The following is a 20,485-nucleotide window of genomic DNA, read 5'->3' as shown; positions in this document are numbered from 1 at the left end:
AAAAAAAAAAAAAAAAGGAAATTCATTTTCCATGAAATTTATATCTGAACTACACAGAAGTAAATGTTTAGGGATATATGATACTCTTAAAGACTTTCCAGTCCTTGAGATTTGCTTCTTATTAATTTTATTTGCTGTAGCAGTAGAAAACATTTCAAACCCTCCAAATACTGGGATACCTGAGTGTGGAAGCAGTTAAATAGCTCTACTGTGATTTATCCTTATTGGAGACATTTTTACCTCTCAGTTGAGTCACTAGAAAGGAGACCAGGATTAGAATATTTTTTTTGTTTTGCCATTTTTTCAGCAATTGCCAAATACTCTGTACTGGTGATCAACATTGTTTGATAGTGAAAATTAATTTAAAAAAAAAAAAAAAAGAAGAAGCTGGATGATTTGAAAGGGGGGAAAAATACCCTGCTTTGTAGATGTTAGAACAAGCAATTTCTTAACACCTTTTCTTCAAGGAGTTAAGATGAATAACGTCTTTGAACAAATATTTCAAGCATGCAGGGATTATATTAAAAAATAAAAAGATGAAATCCTGTGTAAATTGTTTAGAACATTCCTAGTGAAGGCATGTTGATTAATAAACATAAAAGAAGGAAGATGCATATTAATTTGTTTATGTATAAGAGGCTTCTAACTCATTAAAAGTCTTCTAAGTGTTTAACTAGTGAAGCAGTGGATAAAACCTGACATTGTCTTTAATCTTCTGGAGGACTCAAATATGAAAAAAACCCAGATTATTGCTAAATATGTATAATAGCTCTATTAATGGCAGTGTTTTGAAAACGTGGGGGGTGTGTCAGCTCAGTGGTTCTACTTGTAATATGGTGGAAATTTTAATTCAATTTTCTATCTCAGTTGCTGGGATCAGTAGGATTGAAGAGAACTTGACTTCATCAACTACAGTCTTTGGTGCTTGTATGTAGATTTTGGTAGATGTGATCAATGGCTTGTTATCAGCTGGGAGATTGCTAGGAAAGCACAGATGCAGTAGAATAGGAGCTGATGTCTTGCCTGTCTTGTTTCTTTAGATTCTTTGCTAAACCACTATGACAAACTGAAGTATTTGCATTATTAACAACTAATGTTTTTGTAGGAAAAAACCCCTGCGGACTATTTTAAAGTAATTGTATTATTAACTTAATGTCCTTGGCAAATAGAGATCAAGTAATTGCATTCAGTCTGACTTAAAACCACATGAATATGAAATAGCTGAAGAACCATCTAGCCTTTGTATAAACAGTCCTTAAAAAAAAATCACCATGTATTTGCTAGTTTTCTCTGAAATTACATTTTCTTTTTAGATACTTGTTTTTGCAGGTTTTTGCTCTAAAAATGTTAACACAAATTAATTTGTAAAAAACAAAATTGGACTTAATTTTTGCAAGCAACAGGTAGGTTAAAAAATAAGTGTCATTTCAGCTGTATCATGCAATTTCAGTCTAAGACTAAGAACATTTTAGTGTTTGGTTTGCTCTTCATTTTTCATCAAAGATGCTTCTCTCTTCTTTCCTCACTTTTTTTCATGTTTGTCAGAAGCCTATATCTCTATTACACTGTGATTCTATAAAGGAATGGATTACTATTTCTGCTTATATGTCATATTTATAGAATTGTATAAATCCTTATTTCTCATGTTACTTAACTAAAATAATATGAATAAATATTCATACTAGAATTATTTTGGTAATTTTGCAGATCCAATGCGAGGACCACGAAAACTAGAAGTTGTGGAGATCAAATCTAGACAAATCACTATTTGCTGGGAACCATTTGGATATAATGTCACACGTTGCCATCGGTACAACCTCACAGTCCATTACCGTTACCAGGCGGGAGGACAAGAGCAAGTGAGAGAAGAAGTAAGCTGGGATACAGAAAGTTCACATCCCCAGCACACAATTACCAATCTGTCACCGTACACAAATGTCAGCATCAAATTAGTATTAATGAATCCCGAAGGACGAAAAGAAAGCCAAGAACTTGTAGTGCAAACTGATGAAGATGGTGAGTTTTTGTGTTTACATATGCATTGTACATGGCCTGATACTCAATGCAGTTTTCTATTTAAGCGAATGTTCCACTTTCACTAAAATTCATAAGAGATTTGTCACCAGTTTCACCAACTTTAAGAGAGTAAAGCTCCATTATTACAGTGATCTTTTACATAACCTGTAACATCACACATAGTTTAATAATTTCTTCATTAAACTCATAACTTGTGCTTGAACTGTAAACTTTAAACTTCCAGCATCAGTTTGAAGAAAATTCAAGTGATTGTCCACGGTATCCTCATGTAAGCTTTTCTATTGAGTGATGTGCTCAGAATTAAATATTTGTTCTTGATTTGCAGTTACAGTTTCTCTGACTTTGGCTTTCTAACCACTGGACAATGTTAGTTGCTCATTTAGACAATTCCATATATAGACCTTGAAATATACAGATATTCCCCTCCTTTTAATAATTTTAAACTCACATGGGGTTTTTAGATCTCTTTTTTTAAAATTATACTTTATTTGGAACATAATTTAATTTGCAAATGTCATTTTTGAAGCAGGGACAGCAGAATTTACTACTGGGTCTTTGAGGTGCTCTTAAAAATATTGCGTGAAAAGGTTATATCATCCTCCTAAGTCCTCCATGATATTACTTTGATTACACATGCAGAGAGTTTACTGGAGCTCTGGTAGCTACTATACCAAAATGGAACCTCCCTGTTGAATTGGTCATGCACCAGGAATCAGTTTCACCTTTCCAGAACATTCTGTGCTGATATATAGTCCCTTAGTGCCCTCTAAAAGTGTACCTTAGTTTTTTTGACCTTGCTTTTAACTATTTTAAATGCATATATTTCAAAGAAACCTTATCAAATGACTGGCATCGCTTTGTATAAAAGAGCTGTCCTCCTTCCATTTTTGTCGTCTGCAGTCTGAACAGGAATGGCTTTGTATTTTCTTCCAGATCGATGATAGGTTTACTGCAAACATGTTGGAAATATTTCTAGTAAAAACTTCAGCAGTGATGAGTTTCTTTTATAATAAATACCTGAAGTCTGTCATTTAAACCCATTAAATTATTTAATGTATGCTGCGCTGGTTCTATGTAGTACTAATTTCTAATCAAAATGTATAAGGGAATAAATTAAACAATTTAGGAATATACAGTTACTAATGCAATGGATTCAACAAAGCGTAGCTAACAAAGTGTTTAATTAGAATTAATTTTGGTGTCATTCTCTAACTTTGATTCAGTTTAATTGTAGGATGACAAAGCTAAAGAGCTTATTGTTACCAGGGATATTTATGTATTTTTTTTATAAATTGCCTTATTCATGGCCCTCTGGAACTTTATATTAGTCTAAGACCTACTAAAAACCAGCATCTGTGGCTGTAAGAGTACCTTGGACAAAAATTACAAAATTTTAGTATACCGTACACATTCAGTAAGGTTTATAAATCTGAATTTAACACAACAGAATATGTGGACCCAAATAATCATCCTAATTTTTCAAGTCACACAGTCATGTTTGTTGCAAGCTCACTTAGTCTAGCCTTTTGCTCAGAGGAGGTTAAGTGAGAGCAGATTGCTCAAGGTCTTGTACACTTGAGTCTGAGTACATGTCTAGGTGACCTCTGCCAGTGCTTGACCCCCTGCTTATGGCATAACTCCTCAGAGTTCATGACCTTCAGATAATTTTAGAGGGTTACTACAGAGTTTTGCTGTTTTAGCAGTATATTTATGCTATGTTTAATTTCTCATCCTCTACACATAAATCATGAACCCCATGATTCCGAATGAGTTCTGCCAGTTCTCTCCTACTTGGAAGAAAGGTTTAGTGCCAAGAATTAAAGATGTTCTATAGGTGTTGTTTTACTGGTCCATAGAGGACTGAGAGGCCAGTTCAGAAACCCCTACTTGTGGCCTTGGATCTTCCCCTTGGTAGAACAGGGAACTCTGTGGAGAGCTGTGGACCTTGTGAACTCCTGTACCAACAGCATGGAGCAGCAGGAGGAGGATAGTGCTCTACCAAAAGTGTCAACAGGAAGTAGTCACCAAATGTCTTGCTTGCAGGTCTTTCTCTTACTTAACCATTCAGGTAAATCTCAGTAAGGGGTATGAGAAGTTATCTCAACCAATGCAGAAAGCAGTTCCCACCTTCTTTCCGTAGCAAGTGGAAAATGTTAAGTGTATTTTCTTGCTGGATTTTCACCTGCAGTTTGTGGAAAGGTGCTAACGCCTCAATGCCTTTTGCCTCACAACAGCCCTCTGTGCATTTTTTGCGATTTTCTTTCCACATTCCTCTGACAGTGTTGTTACAAAATAAAATCACAGGTGCGTGATCACATGCTGTTTACATGCCTCCTTTTTTGAAAAATGCATTGAGATTGTCTCAGGGGTGAGGTAATGGTTGCAGAACAAAAGGGAAACAGAATTTGATACCCAAGGGTGGTTCACATACCTTTTATCAGAACCTTCTAACTTCCCTGATTCTTCAGAGGTCTTTCTCATACATTAGGAGACTTTGTGAATAATTAATAATGTCAGATTTTTAGTTTCATAATTTTCTTATGTTCATCCTGTTGTAGGTCTTCAGTCCTAAACAGCATTGCTGTTCTATTCAACCTATGGCTCGTCTTTCCAAGTTAACCTTTCCAGTTGTCTCCTGAAACTGTACCTTGTTACTTCACTGCTTGCCCATTTTCATATGTGAATGTTTAATGTGTTTACCATTTTAGGACAGTATCGCTGTTGATAAAGAGGTATCACAAGTAGATTTTATTTGCAAAAATTTATAGTTGACATATTGACTAATTCCTTATAAAAAACTGATTTGTCCTTTTATCATCCATAAAGTTTCACAGGAAATGTGTGATGCTCACGAATTCCTTCTTAAACTGAAGGTGACACATAATGGTACTGTCTTGTTAAATAAATCATTCTCCTCCTGAGCTACGCTGGCCTTTGCTTCAGTCTTGGGGAAATAATAGTGGGATGGGTTTTATGCCTCAGCAGTGCAAATATTAAACAGAGTGTGTCCTTCTGAATTTTTTCCTTCAAATAAATTCTTTTTTTTCTTCTTTTATCTGTTAGTCCCGAGTGCTGTACCACTTGAATCCATTCAAGGGAGTACCTTTGAAGAGAAGATTTTTCTTCAGTGGAGAGAACCAGTGCAAACATATGGTGTTATTACTTTGTATGAGGTATCTAGAAATTTGCCATGTTTTAAATTTTATGTATAGTTCTGATTTTCAGAAGTGCATAATTAGTATGAAAATTAATATTTTTTTACAGTTTAGGTAAAATTAACTTCAGTTTGAAAATTGTAGCACTTGGAAAGTAAATATAATGTAGGAGTGGATTATGCAGGACCCAGAATGTCCTTGAGTTACCAGCTTTAAGAGAACTGCTGTTTTTACAACCATGTGATGTCGCATTCTGTCGAGTAATCTGGATCAAATATTTAAAAGATTGAAAACCAGATCTCAGTGAATTTCTTAAAAAAATAGGAGACATAACGCAACAGGGACAGTCAAGTCCTATCACACTTAGATAGGACTCATTACAGGAAGCCTATTGTAATAGAAACGAGCAGGCATAATTCAGAAAAAATCTAGCATTTTTTATATGCAAATTCAACAAAATTGTATGTTGTTAGATGTCAAAAAATCACTGCTTTTTCTCATGTGGAACCTCTGCTTGAATACCTCTTAGAAAAATTGACAAAAGACTGCACAGATTAAGCTGTCAGACAGTAATCACTTTTAAGCTTCTTACCTGCCCTTACTATAAAATTGGTATTGAAATGCTTTGTTTAAAAAAACCCACCTAAATGAGATACGGTGTAAAAGAAAAGTTAAATTGAATGGTAACCTATTGATTCTGTTTTGAAAACTACTTTATTGTAGGAGGATAAAATGTTATGAACAAGTATGAATTGCTTTTTTATAAAGCTAAAAACTTTGTAGCTAGTTCAACAGTTGTCTGCCTTCAGGAATCAGAATGTTTTAGCTAAGTGTTAATGTTATTGTTGGTGTTATACCTTATGTACATAGAAACACACAGTGGTGAATCCTCCTTGTGCTTAGGAACATGCACAAATGTCTACTTACTCTGCTGAGGAGTATACATGCATATATGGGCAGTTCATTCCTAAATGAATCTGTCTGTCAGCTACACTGGGACTTGTGCAGGTGTATTCACTTTTTTTTTCATGTGTTCTGCATGAACCGTGGAAGAACATGTTTCATTGTGGAACATCAGCCACTTAGCTATCTAGTAACTAAACACTGCAAAATTTTTGTAAGAATCTAACATACACTACTGACTCTCTGATAGCCTGGTATCAGTCTGAATAAAACTTAAGTGAGATTTTGGAAAACCCAGTTAAGAATCATAGAAATATAGAAAACAATTAAAGGGAGCTGCAGGAGGTCACTTAGTTCACATATCTGTGGCAAACAGGATCACCTGTATTTAAAGATTATCTGTGATGTAGTTGTTTAACCTGTATTTTAAAATCTCAAAAAAAAGTTATGACCTACTCTCCCAAAATCAGACATAACAACACTTAGCATGAGATAGGGAGATTCAGTTAAGCAATATATAACCTCCATTTCTTTACTGATAAAAGTTCAGATAGTTGGTATTGTAGTCTTCTTCTGTTGTCTGTAAGAATTAGAAGGATCAGTGGGATCATTTTTAAGACACTTTTAGTTCAGTTTATGGATTAGGAGTATAGAGTATCTACCAAATCTACTGAAAGAATGTTGGGTTTATTTAAATGGTATTAAGGGTTTTATTACTAATTACCAGCACTTTATTGATGTTACACCATATGGGTCATCTAAAAATCAATTTTCATTAAGTCAAAGGTTTTAGAAAATTGCAAGTTTTTGAGGTGTGTAATGCCAACACTTGGATGTTTCAATGTATTGTATTGTGGGTCTTCTTAATTATAATGATGTGGAGTAAATATAGCCAAAAGAATGTCAATTATCACTTTATATAATAAGGGTGTTGGAATTATTTGCATAAAAATGAAACTTTAAAAGTAAAAAGGAGGGATGAATAATTTTTACTTTTTAGTTTTTTTATGGTTTTCTTATTTTTAAATTCTCATTACAGTGCAAAGAAATCAGTAATTAATAGAAGAAATCTGGATCAAGTTTTACTGTGAACTTACGTTAATATTTCTAATGAAAACTAAAAATACCGTTTGAATCAAACTGAGGATACAGTATACACTCTGCATATATTACTTAACATTTTATCTCTTCTTTCCTTCAAATGAGAATCTGACCTAGGTACAATATAATAACCTGAAAAATTCCAAATTAGCAAATGTAATAGCTGAGCTTCAGACTAAAATAGAAGCTTTACCCAGTTTCTGAAAAATTTGCCTTAAGCTGCACTTAATGTCTTTTGTAGACTTCCTTATTCAGGGCAAAGTGTAATTACAGTTAAGTCAGCTGGAACTGGGGGGCTACACCCCGTGTTGTTCACTTCTCGTTTTTTACCTGGTTGTTTTGGTTTTGTTACTGTTGCTGATCAAAACCAACAGTAAGATGAATTCAAAATATGACATAACATATTAAAGCCAGCGTCTTGAAGGAATTAATGTAAGCCTGAACCCATCATTTAGAGTTGTAATCTAGCTGCCTCTAAGTCTCTGTATCTATAGAAGTAATAACTCATACCAGTTGCAACTGAGTTTCTGTGTCCCTTGGTGGGATTCGGGATTTGGAGAGCATAAGAGAGTAAGATAGCTTATCACAAAATGTCTGACAGCGCATACATCAGAAGGGTTTACTGGATAAAGATGCAATCTCTGTCCATCTGCTCAAGGCAGTTTATAACTTTCTTATTCTTTTGCAGATCACCTACAAAGCAGTGAGTTCCTTTGACCCAGAAATAGATTTATCCAATCAAAGTGGACGAGTCTCAAAGCTAGGAAATGAAACGCACTATCTCTTTTTTGGATTGTATCCTGGCACTACCTACTCTTTTACCATCAGAGCCAGCACTGCTAAAGGGTTTGGACCTCCAATAACAAATCAGTTCACCACTAAAATATCAGGTACTTGATCAAAGAATATTACTATTTCCTTATGATAATGAGTTGGGTAATTCTTTTGTTGTTTACGTCCTCTTTATAATTTAACAAGCAGCAAATTGGAAAAGTAAAAAGCATGTTCATCCCTGAAGATGTCAAAGTGACATATATTACCATATTTGAAGAACTTCCAAGTGTTTCAGTATTAGCTAATACTTTGAAATTCGTGTTCACAACTGTAACATATCACTCAAGAAACCGTATGAATTATGTGTTGCAGCCAGTGCCAGCTGCAGTTGCAGCATTCAGCATAGGGTTTTTTGGACCTGAAGATGAGGGTTTCATTCAGAGCTTAGTCAGCCTTGACATGATTCTAAATTAGTACAGTAACAGTGCTGGAAAATCTCTTTAATGAGCCATGAACAATTGAGAGTAGAGCAGAAATACTATACGTCTAGTGCTCGCTTAGAAAGTGTAGTTAACTGCCAGTCTGCATATGTTCCTAGCAGGCGTGTGGACTGAAGTGGATATGAAACTGTATTAGACAGAAACATCAAGACTAGTGGTTTTCAAATAACAGCAGTGTGACTCTGTCACTTCTGCAGATCCTTGAGCAATATTTTAAAGCCCTCCCAGAGGCAGAGGAACACTTCGTTTCTCTGGTTGTCAGGATGCAATTTTACATTCTTTAAAATGCTTATATAATTGAGGACAAAATGTTTTCCAAAGATGCAGTTGAAATCTCTTTCTTCTCCACTACAGTTCCGCTCTGGAATTAAACTGGCAGTCGAGCTATGGCCCCTTGATAATATTTATAGAAAATTGCCTTATCTATTTGTGGTCAACTGTGCTTTTCAGAAAGGATAAAGGAAAGCTTTTGGTTCCAAAGTCGTCTTTCTCTTTTATTCTGTGTACTCTTGCCCATCCCTCATTTTCTGCCCTCACTGGAATGAAAAAAACTAACAAGTGTTAATGAGAAATAGAGTGATTTCTTTTTTTCTTATTATAGGAAAGGGCAGTTAATGCAAAGTGGAAGTTGCTGCCAATACTGGTGTTCGTGGAGAAAAAAAAAAGTTAGTAATTTTCAAGTGAGACAATTGCTCTTTATGAAACATCTGAACATAATTAACACTGATGAGTAAAAATGGAGTTTATTTTCCATCCCCTTTCCTATACTGAGAAGAAGGTTTCTCTGTCAGAAATCAATTTCTGACACAGCAAAACTTTTTATATGATTTGAGATGGCACTAAGAGTTGGCACTCTTATTAGAATGAGGAATGAAGGAGATACTGAGCATGGATTAGAATCTGGACATTTGGTAATAGTACTGGATCTTAAATTGTGTTTATCTAAAATTACATGTCACCAAAGAAAAAGTTATTAGTGGGAACAGACCATGCAGGGGGCAGGGCTAACCTCCAAGTTGCCATGTGGGTAGGTTCTGCAAACTATCTTGTCTGCACCCCACTCTCTCATTGCTTCCTGTTCGTTACTGTACTAACAAGGAATGTTTGTGACTTTTCCATGGGTAGTTAAAACTAATCTCTTGATAAATTTAGAATAGAAACAAAATGCATATATAGTTTTCAATATAATTGAAAAATGAACATTTGAGCTGTTGAATCTGGTTCCGTCTTTGCAGTGCTGTTGGTCTGTAATTTCACTGTCTCACTGGAAGGCTTTGAGGCTCTTTCATCTGGCCAGTGCTCTCCATTTTGGACAGATGTGAAACAATACTACTTAATATTTATAGCTCTAAGGTTTCACTCTTCTTTAGAACAGATGAGGTGGCAACAGTGCGTTCTGATCAATTTCTGCATTTTACTTTGTCTAAGTCTAGGTGGTATTTTCTTCTGAATAAAAATCTCTAAATTTCCTGCCTTAAGTGATTTGAGTAGTGCTGTTCTGTACTGTAAATCATTGCTGTGTTTTGTTCTACAGTTGTGTGATTGGCACTGATGGATGAAGTGATCTGTATGTATTACCAAAAGCAGAGCTTTTGATAGCAGTACATGCTATCAAAATTGATGGGCACTCTATTAGGAGACGGTTTTCTGTTGCTTGTAACTTTGTGAAAAGTCAGCTGTGGATGCTGAAATTTCATTCTGAGAAGAATTTCATCCATTTCAGGGACATGGCTGACATAATTAAAAACTCAGAGGACCAATAAATTACTGAAGTGCTTTCAAATGGGGATTTAAATATTTAGCAAGAGAGACATTACTCTCAGCCATCACTCTGAAAGTCTGTTTAGTTTGAGCAAACTTGTAAATGTTGCAGTTTGCACACAAATGGTGGAAACTCGACAGAATTGAGCAGGGTATGTTGATATAGCTGCCATACTCACTAAACAGATTTAAGTTCTCCAAGCTTTTAGAGCCTTGCCTCTGTGTTCATCAAGTCATTGTGGCCAAACACAGGTAGTCTACCTTTGAGTATGTCTGAGCTTTCTGCTGTTGAAGACCAGGATGTACAGTTGCAAAAACTGTGTACAGGAAGAATATCTCCTGTTTTCTCTGTTTATTCCTTCTTTACATGTGGGCAGTGTGGAGAAGGAAGAGTCATAACCTAGATGGGAGAAAACGAAGAAGAGAAAAAGTAGCCAGGACTAAAGGGTGTGGCTGGGAGAACTACAAATCCTACCTGGCACAGGAAGACGGTTTTGGTCTTGATAGGGACACTAGAATTAGTAAAGAGAGCAAGTGAGGACTTAGGAGTCATAAATTAGGAAAATTAAAAGACTTGTGAAGATGTGATCAGGAGACCAAGGGCAGGAAATGACAGACTATTCCAGTAATGTTCAGAGTTCATACTCTGAACTTCAGCTTTTTGGAGATGCAGTTACTCTTCATCCTCATTTTCAGAATGGTCAGGTTGAGAATAGGCATGAACATGAACAAGTTCTGATATTCAGAACTGTATACTGTCTCTTAATCTTTAAAATACTGTGTAATACAATGCCTTTAAGTGGGTATCCAAATTACTTAAAATGATTAATTTAAATGATTGTGCCTTATATCCAGGGTTTTAAACAGAATAAAACCTGCTCAGCTTCCAAGGAGGTTTTTTATGAAGTATTTCAAAACTGGTAAATATCAATGAAAAGTAATGGAGATGTTAATATTTTCACAACTCACTGAAGAGTTCTTCAATAAAGTATTAATGCAGTCCTTACTTGCATATGTAGGGCAATATGGATAAGGAGAGAGAAGTTCATTTACCTTTCAAGTAGATGCAGGTGCTGCTGGGAATGTAAAAATGATTGGAAAATACACTTGAAAGAAAGACTCACATTGTTGGAGTTATTTAATTTGCTAGAGGAGCCTAGAGATTGATACTGTCTGTATGTGGAGCATAATACACTCTTGAGTATCTTCATTGTTATGGTACACACAACTATCCAGTGACTGGAAGAAGAAACTAGATGAGTTGAAATGTCAAATGGGTCTCCACATTCTATGTGTGGAATATAATTAGCCTTTGGAAGAATCTGCTGAGGAAAAGATGTTCTGCCCCACCAAATGTATTTTCTCTTTCAAGCAGGAATTAGTTTAGGGAATTTCATTGCCCTGCATTATTCCTGTGGTCAGAAAAGACCATTGCAATGACCGCTTTTTGCTACTACAGGCTTTAAATCTGTTTAATGTGCATTATCATTAACAACTGGACAATAAGAATACGACAGGCTGTCAAACAACCAATTAACCGAGTAGCCATCCATCCAGTGTAGTGATAAAAATGGGACTAGAGGATAGCACTGAAGGAAGTAGCAACAATAAAAGACAATAACTGAGGCATCATTTGTTTTAATCACAACTGTAATTCTGTAATGAAGACACTGTTTGGAAAAGTGCTGAGTGTGGCTTGAAACTAAGATAAGCTCTTGTGGTGATAATTCTGCTTCATTATTGTAAATTAATGTCTGTGGTGGACAATAGACCCAGGACAGTTATAGCACTAGTTAAAATTCCAGGAATGACAAATTCTGAGTGCATTCTGATACAACTGACATATTGAGAAAGCTGGACTCTGTTTCAAAAACTACAGTCACTGCATGTTCATTTGAGGATGATGTTCTCGAGATAACTTTTCATTTCCAAGTCATGGATTCTCAATACTTTCTGCAAACTTAATCCTGCTAGTATCTGTTTCCTGTCTTGAAATTGGCAGTGAACTGGTATTTCTTTGTTTGGGGTTTGTTTGTTATTTTTTTCCTGAAGTTACTTAACAGTTGTCTCACACTTGCATTTTAACACCAAGTATCTTAGACTTACAGTCTGGTCTTTGTATTTAAAGAAACCTTTAAAATTACATATTCAAATAAAGATATTGCTCTTGAAAGAGGAAACACAGGAATAATGATTTTATGTGCTTCTTTTCTTTTCTTATTCTAGCACCCTCTATGCCACCATATGAACTTGAAACACCTTTGAATCAAACTGACAGCACTGTGACAGTCTTGCTGAAACCTGCACAGAGCAGAGGCGCTCCTGTCAGGTACTGGGGGGAAAAAAATCTTTATAAAATTAAAACCAAATTGATTAATTTCTTGAGCATGTTTTCTGGGGATTTTCTACACAGCAATCAGTGTCTAAATTCATGTCTGTATTAGCTCTAATTAAATTAAATAACTGAAGAAAATGCAAGTGCTTTGATGTTGAGTGTTCGTGTATTGTTTAAAGGATTTGATCCAGATGCAAGTGGCTTGTTCTTTGAAGATAAGGAACAAAGCCATATTTCTATTGTGTGGGTGGCTTCTTTAAGGTAATTGCTTACTGCAATGTTGTAAGTTCAAGGGCATATCACATTTTTTATGCTGAGCTACTGTCTTTAATATTCAGTTTTCTTGTTTACTTCACAGATTTAAGATAGTCAACTCTTAGTAAGTTAGCCAATTTAAACAGTATGTACTGTCACATTCATAAAGTATTTACATTTATTTGACCATGATTGCAGAAATAATAATTCTAAAAATGAACCCGGAAAACCAGGAGCTTGGATTCTTTAGTTTTATATAGCACCCATTAATAAATTTCCAATTTTCAGAGGTTTATTTCCATGCCAGATGGTACTGTGTAAGTTCTTCATTGGCTAGGATAAAAGATGCCTGCTTTTCAGTGAAGAAGACAGAGGAATGGTTAGATTATTTTGAATGAGAACCAGAAATTAGCTCCTTATTTAGATGAGAGACTTTTCAGAGCTTCAGGATGTTTTTCAATTTGGCTCATTGTGCATCCTTGTTAATTCTTTCATTATTGTCAGAAGAGTTTCCGTCTGTCCTGAGTGACTATTAAGTATTTTCATCCCAATTATAAGGGGTTTTTTGGTAATTTCTGTTTGGAAAATACGGATCTGGTATTTTCATATGTGCATGAATGAAAAGATACGTTGTTTAGGTTTCCTAAGAATATTCAGCATTTCATGTAATTTGGTTTTTTACTATTAGCTATATATATTATATTTTCATACGTGTGCATTTAGGAAATGCTATACAGTTGGTGGTTCAGACAGCTTTTTTAAAAAGAAAATGTAACCCTTTGGGGCACTCCAAACCACCTGAGGAAAAAAGCAGAAAACGTTAGAGCACATTTAATGAAACTGATTTAGCAGGTTAGATTAGAAAGAGAATTACTTGATGTTTGTCTTACTTTATCTCACAAAGCTTAGTGTACTCCTGAATTCAAGAATCTGGATTAAAATAATACAAGTTGGAGTTACTGTTGTTTAAACACGAGCGTATTAGGCCATTAATAAAAAAAAATGGTTTCATTCCTTTTATGTGCATCATGAACTAAAGATGATTGACTCCTATAGCAGTAATGACATACCAGAAACTTCACTGACAATAGGAAGGAGCTCATTAGGAGATTAAAGTGTGCCAAATAAGTGGATGAGTGGTTAGGAAAATAAAGGGAGAGATTTAAAGTGACATGAAGCTGTAGAACTGACAGATGAACACATAGCAGTGAATTTACTGAGGTCCTTTGCAACAGGTCTTAAAAGAAAATGAATGCTGACTGCAAACTCACCGTGTATATGCTGAGTGAAGCAGAGTGAAAATGAAAGTAGGAATTTCTTTGTACTTCTAACATTTTCCTGTGCATTCCACTCTCAAGCACATTGCTTGCAGTACACATTCTGCATATGGATTTTATCATGTTAATCTGTATTCATTGGGTGCTAAAAGTTTAGTCATACTTCATTTATCCACACTACTAAGCAAGATGCCTTGTCTATTGATTCTGCTACAGCTACTGGCTTGGTTAATGCAGATTTTTGAAACTGCACTAAACTCGCAGTGTAAATGAACGTTATTGTTTTATTGATCGACATATCAACCGTGGCACATGAAATTCTTTAATTCCTGAGATGAATATGGAGAGCACAAATTCTACCATTCAAGTCAACAAAGCTGATACCTTAGGTCGTTCAGAATTCCAACTTTTTATTGTGATTAGATTCTTTTTCTCTGCTTAAATACAAAAAATCCTGATATCTTATGCCATTTAGAATGTGCACACAACCGCCACAACATAAAAGGATAGAAGGGGCAATGCTCATTGTTTAAATGTTGATTCAGAAAGACTTTATAGAAATGTTCAAAGTGGTTACAATGATAAAGTACACATTAATCATAAAGGCCAAATGGCATTCCAGGTTGTTTGAGAATTCATAAGACTGGACATGATTAAAATGTATTTTGTCAGATTTTTAATACAACAAATACTGCTTGCTTTGTCTTCAATTTCAGATCCAGCATGTTTTATGGCTCTTGCTGTGTTTATTTCAAGGAGATTATTTTGGAATTATATATGTTTAAAGAAGTAATGCATTCAGTAATGATGAATGTATGTACTTCTTTAACAGCTGGCTAAGCTATTTTGATTTTTAGAGTGATTGTAATTTACAAGTCTTAAATTAAACAACAAAAAGTTTAGTTTAAGGTGATGACTCTATGGAAATTGTGTAGTATATGTCTTATTGTGGATATTCTCTTTTTTTCAGATATGTATATGTAAGAGTCAGTGAAGTTTTAAAGAATTTTCATAAAAAGCATACAAATGCAAATATTTTTTTTCTATGAGGGCTCTTCAACATCTGTTTAGGGGTGAGTCATTCTTCAAGGCAGTGACATTTGTATCTTTTACTTCTTCAGGGCACATCAGCCAAAAGTTTAGAAGACTCTGGGGCCAAATACTCTGCAAATGTATATCCATATACTTCAACTAAGGAATGCTAATTTATTGCAAAGACATGGCTTATACACAGAAATGAGAACTGTAATGCTCAGTGACTGCATGTATTTAGTGTTATTTATATATTCATCTGTGTAAGAAAAAGCTTTAGATTGTTTGCCACATTCCATTATAAAAGGTTCTTGTGACCTTCCCTGGAAAAGTTTTCCTGAAAGCTTTTAGCTTCAGTGGGGAGGAGCAAGTTTTATTTGTTGCACCTATTTCCATTCAGTCTTGCCTTGATGAAGGTCAAGTCTTTCCACTCCTTTTATCTGTTTACATAAGCAGCAAAATGTTGTCCCCATACCACCTCCTCCTGCTGTTCTTTGCAACATCCTCAAAAAACTTCAACAGTAAACATCCCAAAGATTTTGGCCCAGATAACACCAAAACCACCTGGCAATAGCAAACACAATGGGAACAGCAGGCTGGGGAAAGGAGCAAGGTGAATAAGAGAGAAGGCAAGAACATCCAGGCTCTACTTTGCCTCCTGATCTCTTTTTCATATTGCGTTACTGAGTTCGACTTAAATCCTTCTGACCAGTTAATAGCCCACTCAGCCAACCTTTCTTCTCTTAGAGATACCACAGGCAGTTGGTCCTTTCCTTTTCCAGTCTACAGTGAGAGAACAGGATGACCAAATATTTCAACTAGAAAATGTGGATGCAATACTTTGGGATGGCAGAGTATTTCCTGCTCTGCGTATGTGGGGTCAGTCCAGCAACACCTAGGGCTGCAAAACCCAGGTAGGAGACAGAGAACTGCAGCAATCACCAAGGAGCATAATTAAAAAGTACCTAAAAAAAAAATGCAGAAGGAAGCAAATAAACTTTGAATTATGTGAGTTGAAAACTGAGTGTTATAGAGCTGAGGCAATCTGTGTACTCTTCATGCGTGCCCTTTGTCATCTTTGTCTTCAGTATGCACGAATAAGAACTCTACTGGGAAAATACAGCAAACATCTCTTTACTTGAAGTGCTTAATTTTGAAACGTACTTTTAATCTCTCTACCCTGAAGAGATACAAGAATAAGCTATTAAGTATTTTGCATTACAACTGCTAAAACAAACATAGAAATTTTAAACTGCATGTTATTTAAAGTGATAAGCACTCCTTTCTACTACTTCATTAGAGGAACTCTTCATTAGATGTTCAGATTGCTTAAATTCTGCAGATTTAGACTTCTTATTGGCCTTATCCAGACCTTTTCAGGTACCCTTTAAATACTTGGTTCACTGTCACAGGTGGAATGAAGACCTTCTGCACATGGTCCCTGCAATAGGAACAGCGTGATTCAAAGGAAGATGCGTGGTGTAAAGAAACCTTTATCAACCCAAGTCCAGGGACTACTTCATTCTGTGTGTGGTTTAGCCATTTCATCAGCACTCATAGTGCAATAATTTTTAATTGAATGACAGAGGACATCCAGTTTGTACTTGATGACTAGCAGTAGGAAGGAGTAAGTTAAACTGAGGGCATCACCTTTGAAATGCAGAGACTTGTATGTGATGCAGCAGTTCCCTTCCAGAACTACCACACGTTACACATGAAACAGAGGTCACAATTGTCTTCCTGTTCCTACCACACACATTATAAGGCAGGATAATATGTCTTAGGGCCTCATCTCTTTCCTTCAGCATGACGGGTGGTGCTATGAGGATCAGCCTTCCTCATGTCTGGCCATTGTCTCTGCTTTGTCACTGTTTCTACTCCCTTCCCTTCCTGCTGGCAGCAAGCATTTTCACTCCTTGTGCCACATCACTTAGGTCATGCACATGAAGAAATGGGATCATCTGAAGCCTAAAAGAGATTTTTCAGGATCCTCCAATCTGATAGACAGCCTTCCAGAGAAGGCACTGCCTATTTTTACTCTTGAAGTGTACCATCTTTACAAAAAACACCCAACTGGTCAGGAGATCAGTAGATTAAATTGTTTCCCTGGCAATCAGGAAACAAAACAAACAAACAAACAAAAAACCCCACAAAACAAAAACCAAACCAACCAAACCAAACCAAACAAAGCAACAACAACAACAACAACAAACCAAACAAAAAACAACAACAACAAACAAAAACCAAAACACCACGGGGTGTGTGGGGGGGGGGAAGGCAAAAAAAAACCAGGGGGGAAAAAATACCAAAAACCAACCAACCAAAAAAAAAAAAAAAAATTAGCAAGCTAGACAGGGTGTTTGGAAACTCATGGCAGATATCACTGGCACTCAGAAAGTATCAGGGTTTCAAACACTCAGAATAAAAAATTTTTAGGATATTTTCCATAGCTTTGAAAAGAACACAAAACACTTGCATTGGTATTGTGAGCACATGACAGCCACAGGCCTGGCCTCATAGTTGCAATCCACTTATCAAAGAAGAGGTACTGGTATCTCAATCTGACTTTCTGTGTTGCATGGTAAGAGTGCAGCATTAATTCTCATGCATGAATTATGGAGACAGATATCATTGTTATGATTATAAATTCAGGACACGTGAACAAGTGAGTTTTGAAATGGGAGAATGCTGATTTGCACAGTAAGAGATGTGTTAGTGTTCTGTGTGGGCAGAAAGATGGCAACAGCACATGCAAATAAAGGCATTACAATATCTATACTTATAGCTTTGTTCTCTCACAATTCCTACCTTGCACATTATGTAATGCTAGCATGTTACTGTAATTTCCTTCTATTCCAGGTGACTTTAACTTCTTGTAAATGATAATAATGCAATAATGAGAGAAAAAAATAAAGCTTATGTAGACACAACTGAGGAGAGAAATATCAGAACTGTAGATTAAACAGTTGAAAACTTCACAACAAAATGAAAAGTGAACTCTGGCCTTTCCAGAGTTCAGTGTTATTTAGTCTGGATATTTGGTGGATTAATGATAAAAAAATTATTATGTTGAAATAATGTAACCATACGTGTTCAAGTAGCATTACTAACTCACTGGTATTCTGAAATGCTGTGTTCAAAATATAGCCTTTTTTAATACTGTGAGACCACAAGGTCTAGAGAGCATGAAGGGAACATACTGTCCATTCTTTCATTTGCTTGCCATAAGCATCACTTCAATTGCTTGAGGGTTGAGTAAAGGCTTGAATTGTATGTTGTAGGGTCAAATATAGTTTTAAAACCTGTGAGGCAGCCAGCAAATTTGTTTGAGGATGTCACATGTGCAAAGGGTACTGGGTTTTATTAATGCCCATAATTGACACTTCTTTATAGCAACAAGTATAATTATTTAACAGCAGAAAGGTCAGTTTCAGTTTCCTTGAGGTAACAGTGTAATAAGTGCTTATGCTGTAAAAACATTGTAATTCTTTTTTGTTATTCTGTAGAACTTGTCCTTGGATTTTTTGCTGTGACCTGAGTTAGAATTTATGTGTTGCTTGGACATGCATGGTGCAGCTTCACATGTCCTACTGCCTTGTTCAGAAATTTCCATGGTCCTTTTCCTGTGACTTCTTACATGGTCCCCGGGTAAAGGAGTATTGATCCATGATTTCTTTAAGTACTAATTTGTGTCACTGAGAACCCAGCACATAATGCTATCTGTCATTTAGCAATTAATAGAAATTAATCCATGATAAATAAAGCAAGCTAGAGCAATTTGAGAATAAAAGAGAAAATAGATTATTCCATATCTGTGCACTTTTGTGAGGTTCTGCTCTTTCTTTTTTTTTTTTCTTTTTTTTTTAACCTACCTTCTACATGCTGGCCTTAAGTAGGTTGCAGTGGAGACCATATGTTTGCATAATTCCTAATGATAGTCTTCCCTACTGCGTACCTCTCATTCTGACAGCATGATAGTCTAGTTCAGCTAGGCTAGTTCGCTGTTAAGATCCTTTAGTCTACTAGGTTTTTCCAGTCTCCCTGGTGAAGGCTGAAATCCGGCAGCATTTCAACTCATGAATCATAAGCTCTTGGAACTCATACCTGTTTTGCTGGCTCTGGACCACCAACTTCAGTCAGCATTGATAAAAACTATTTTTCATTAAATCTACTCTCTAAAATGAACTGCTCAATTTCTGAGTATGCAAGGAAGAGATCAGGGTCATTTTTTCATGACCTTTTTCTAAGGAATATCTGCTCAGTGCTCAGATTAACCTACTTGAGTTCTGACTTCAAGTGTGTGCGTTTACTAGTGAAATTTGTATGCCCAGTACCGTTCTCTTGTACTGAGGCCAACTGGCTAAAACCAGTCCATATTCCCAGACACTGGGACCTCTTACAGATTGCTAGTTGGGAGTGGGCCCTGATTAATATCTAGAAATTTTGGGAGGAGTAGTAGCTGGCGGGTGCCACAGCCCTGCTGGAGACCTTTCAAACCATCTAACAGGAGGAGAACGGTGCACATATAGGTTAGATGGATTTTAGGCAGCTCAGCATTATCAAGTCTGAGTCACCAATTTGTTCTCATATATCGTCATGTTCTCAGTAAACAAGTAGAAACCTCTAACTATAAGTACACCTAAAGCTCCTCCTAGGCAAACAAGAGACCTGAGGTCCATGTTCCTTTCTCATGTGGTTTTTAATGTGTTGCATTTTAGATGGTATTTACATAGAAACAGAAATAATGGGCAGAGTAAGGAGGATCTCCATTTGATTAGACAGGTTTCTTCTTAAGTGCTCTCCTGGTTCTCTGATTCTTCTTGTATTTTTGTTTTCATGCTAGGCCAACCTCAGCCTCGATCACAGTAGTGCTGTACAGATGGCTGGGATGTGGGAGCAGTATAGTGAAAGCCTGTCAGGTTGAAAACAGTCTTGAACCCCAGACTCCAATTTCTGAGAACATGCTAGAGTTGTTAGGTTATTATGGAAAAAGCTGACATGACTGTCACATCTCTCATGAGAGAGCCCAGACATTTATATCTTAAGCAGATACAGACCTATATAGTAAAGACCCAAATAATGTGCCTTTTAGATCTTTCAATGTAAACATCTACTTCTGGCTGAATTTGGCAAGTTCCTCAGTTAAAGGGCCCACTGATCAACTCGTAGGGACAGTGTGATAGGTCGTATCCTACCATCATATCAGAGTAGCTCTCTGGAGTTGCAAAAAGACACGTTTCTCCCACAGAATGTGAAGGGGATCAAATGTATTTGAGTGTTTGGGTGTTTACCTTGAGAGAAAGAGGTGTTTAATGGAGGGACTATAATGAAAGTTATGAACATTAATGTAAATTG

At 36.1% G+C, this 20,485-nt stretch overlaps 1 protein-coding gene across 10 annotated transcripts in view; it reads left to right on the top strand.

Annotated features, from left to right (window-relative positions):
• PTPRM (protein tyrosine phosphatase, receptor type M) overlaps window positions 1–20,485 on the top strand; it is a 455,758-nt gene that overhangs the window by 234,837 nt on the left and 200,436 nt on the right. For all 10 annotated transcript variants that reach the window (XM_027882060.1, XM_027882059.1, XM_027882057.1 and 7 more), the window contains exons 8-11: window positions 1,708–2,016; window positions 5,101–5,210; window positions 7,885–8,086; window positions 12,458–12,560. In XM_027882060.1, the coding sequence (XP_027737861.1) occupies window positions 1,708–2,016; window positions 5,101–5,210; window positions 7,885–8,086; window positions 12,458–12,560 (724 nt within the window). The remainder of the gene's footprint in view (window positions 1–1,707; window positions 2,017–5,100; window positions 5,211–7,884; window positions 8,087–12,457; window positions 12,561–20,485) is intronic.

The sequence above is a fragment of the Empidonax traillii genome, unplaced genomic scaffold (assembly GCF_003031625.1).
Source record: "Empidonax traillii isolate 1590-97213 ecotype Southwest subspecies unplaced genomic scaffold, ASM303162v1 scaffold100:size1405979, whole genome shotgun sequence".
Lineage (NCBI taxonomy): Eukaryota > Metazoa > Chordata > Aves > Passeriformes > Tyrannidae > Empidonax > Empidonax traillii.
The sequence above is the reverse complement of the archived record's forward strand: the minus strand, read 5'-3'. Positions and strand labels throughout refer to the sequence as shown.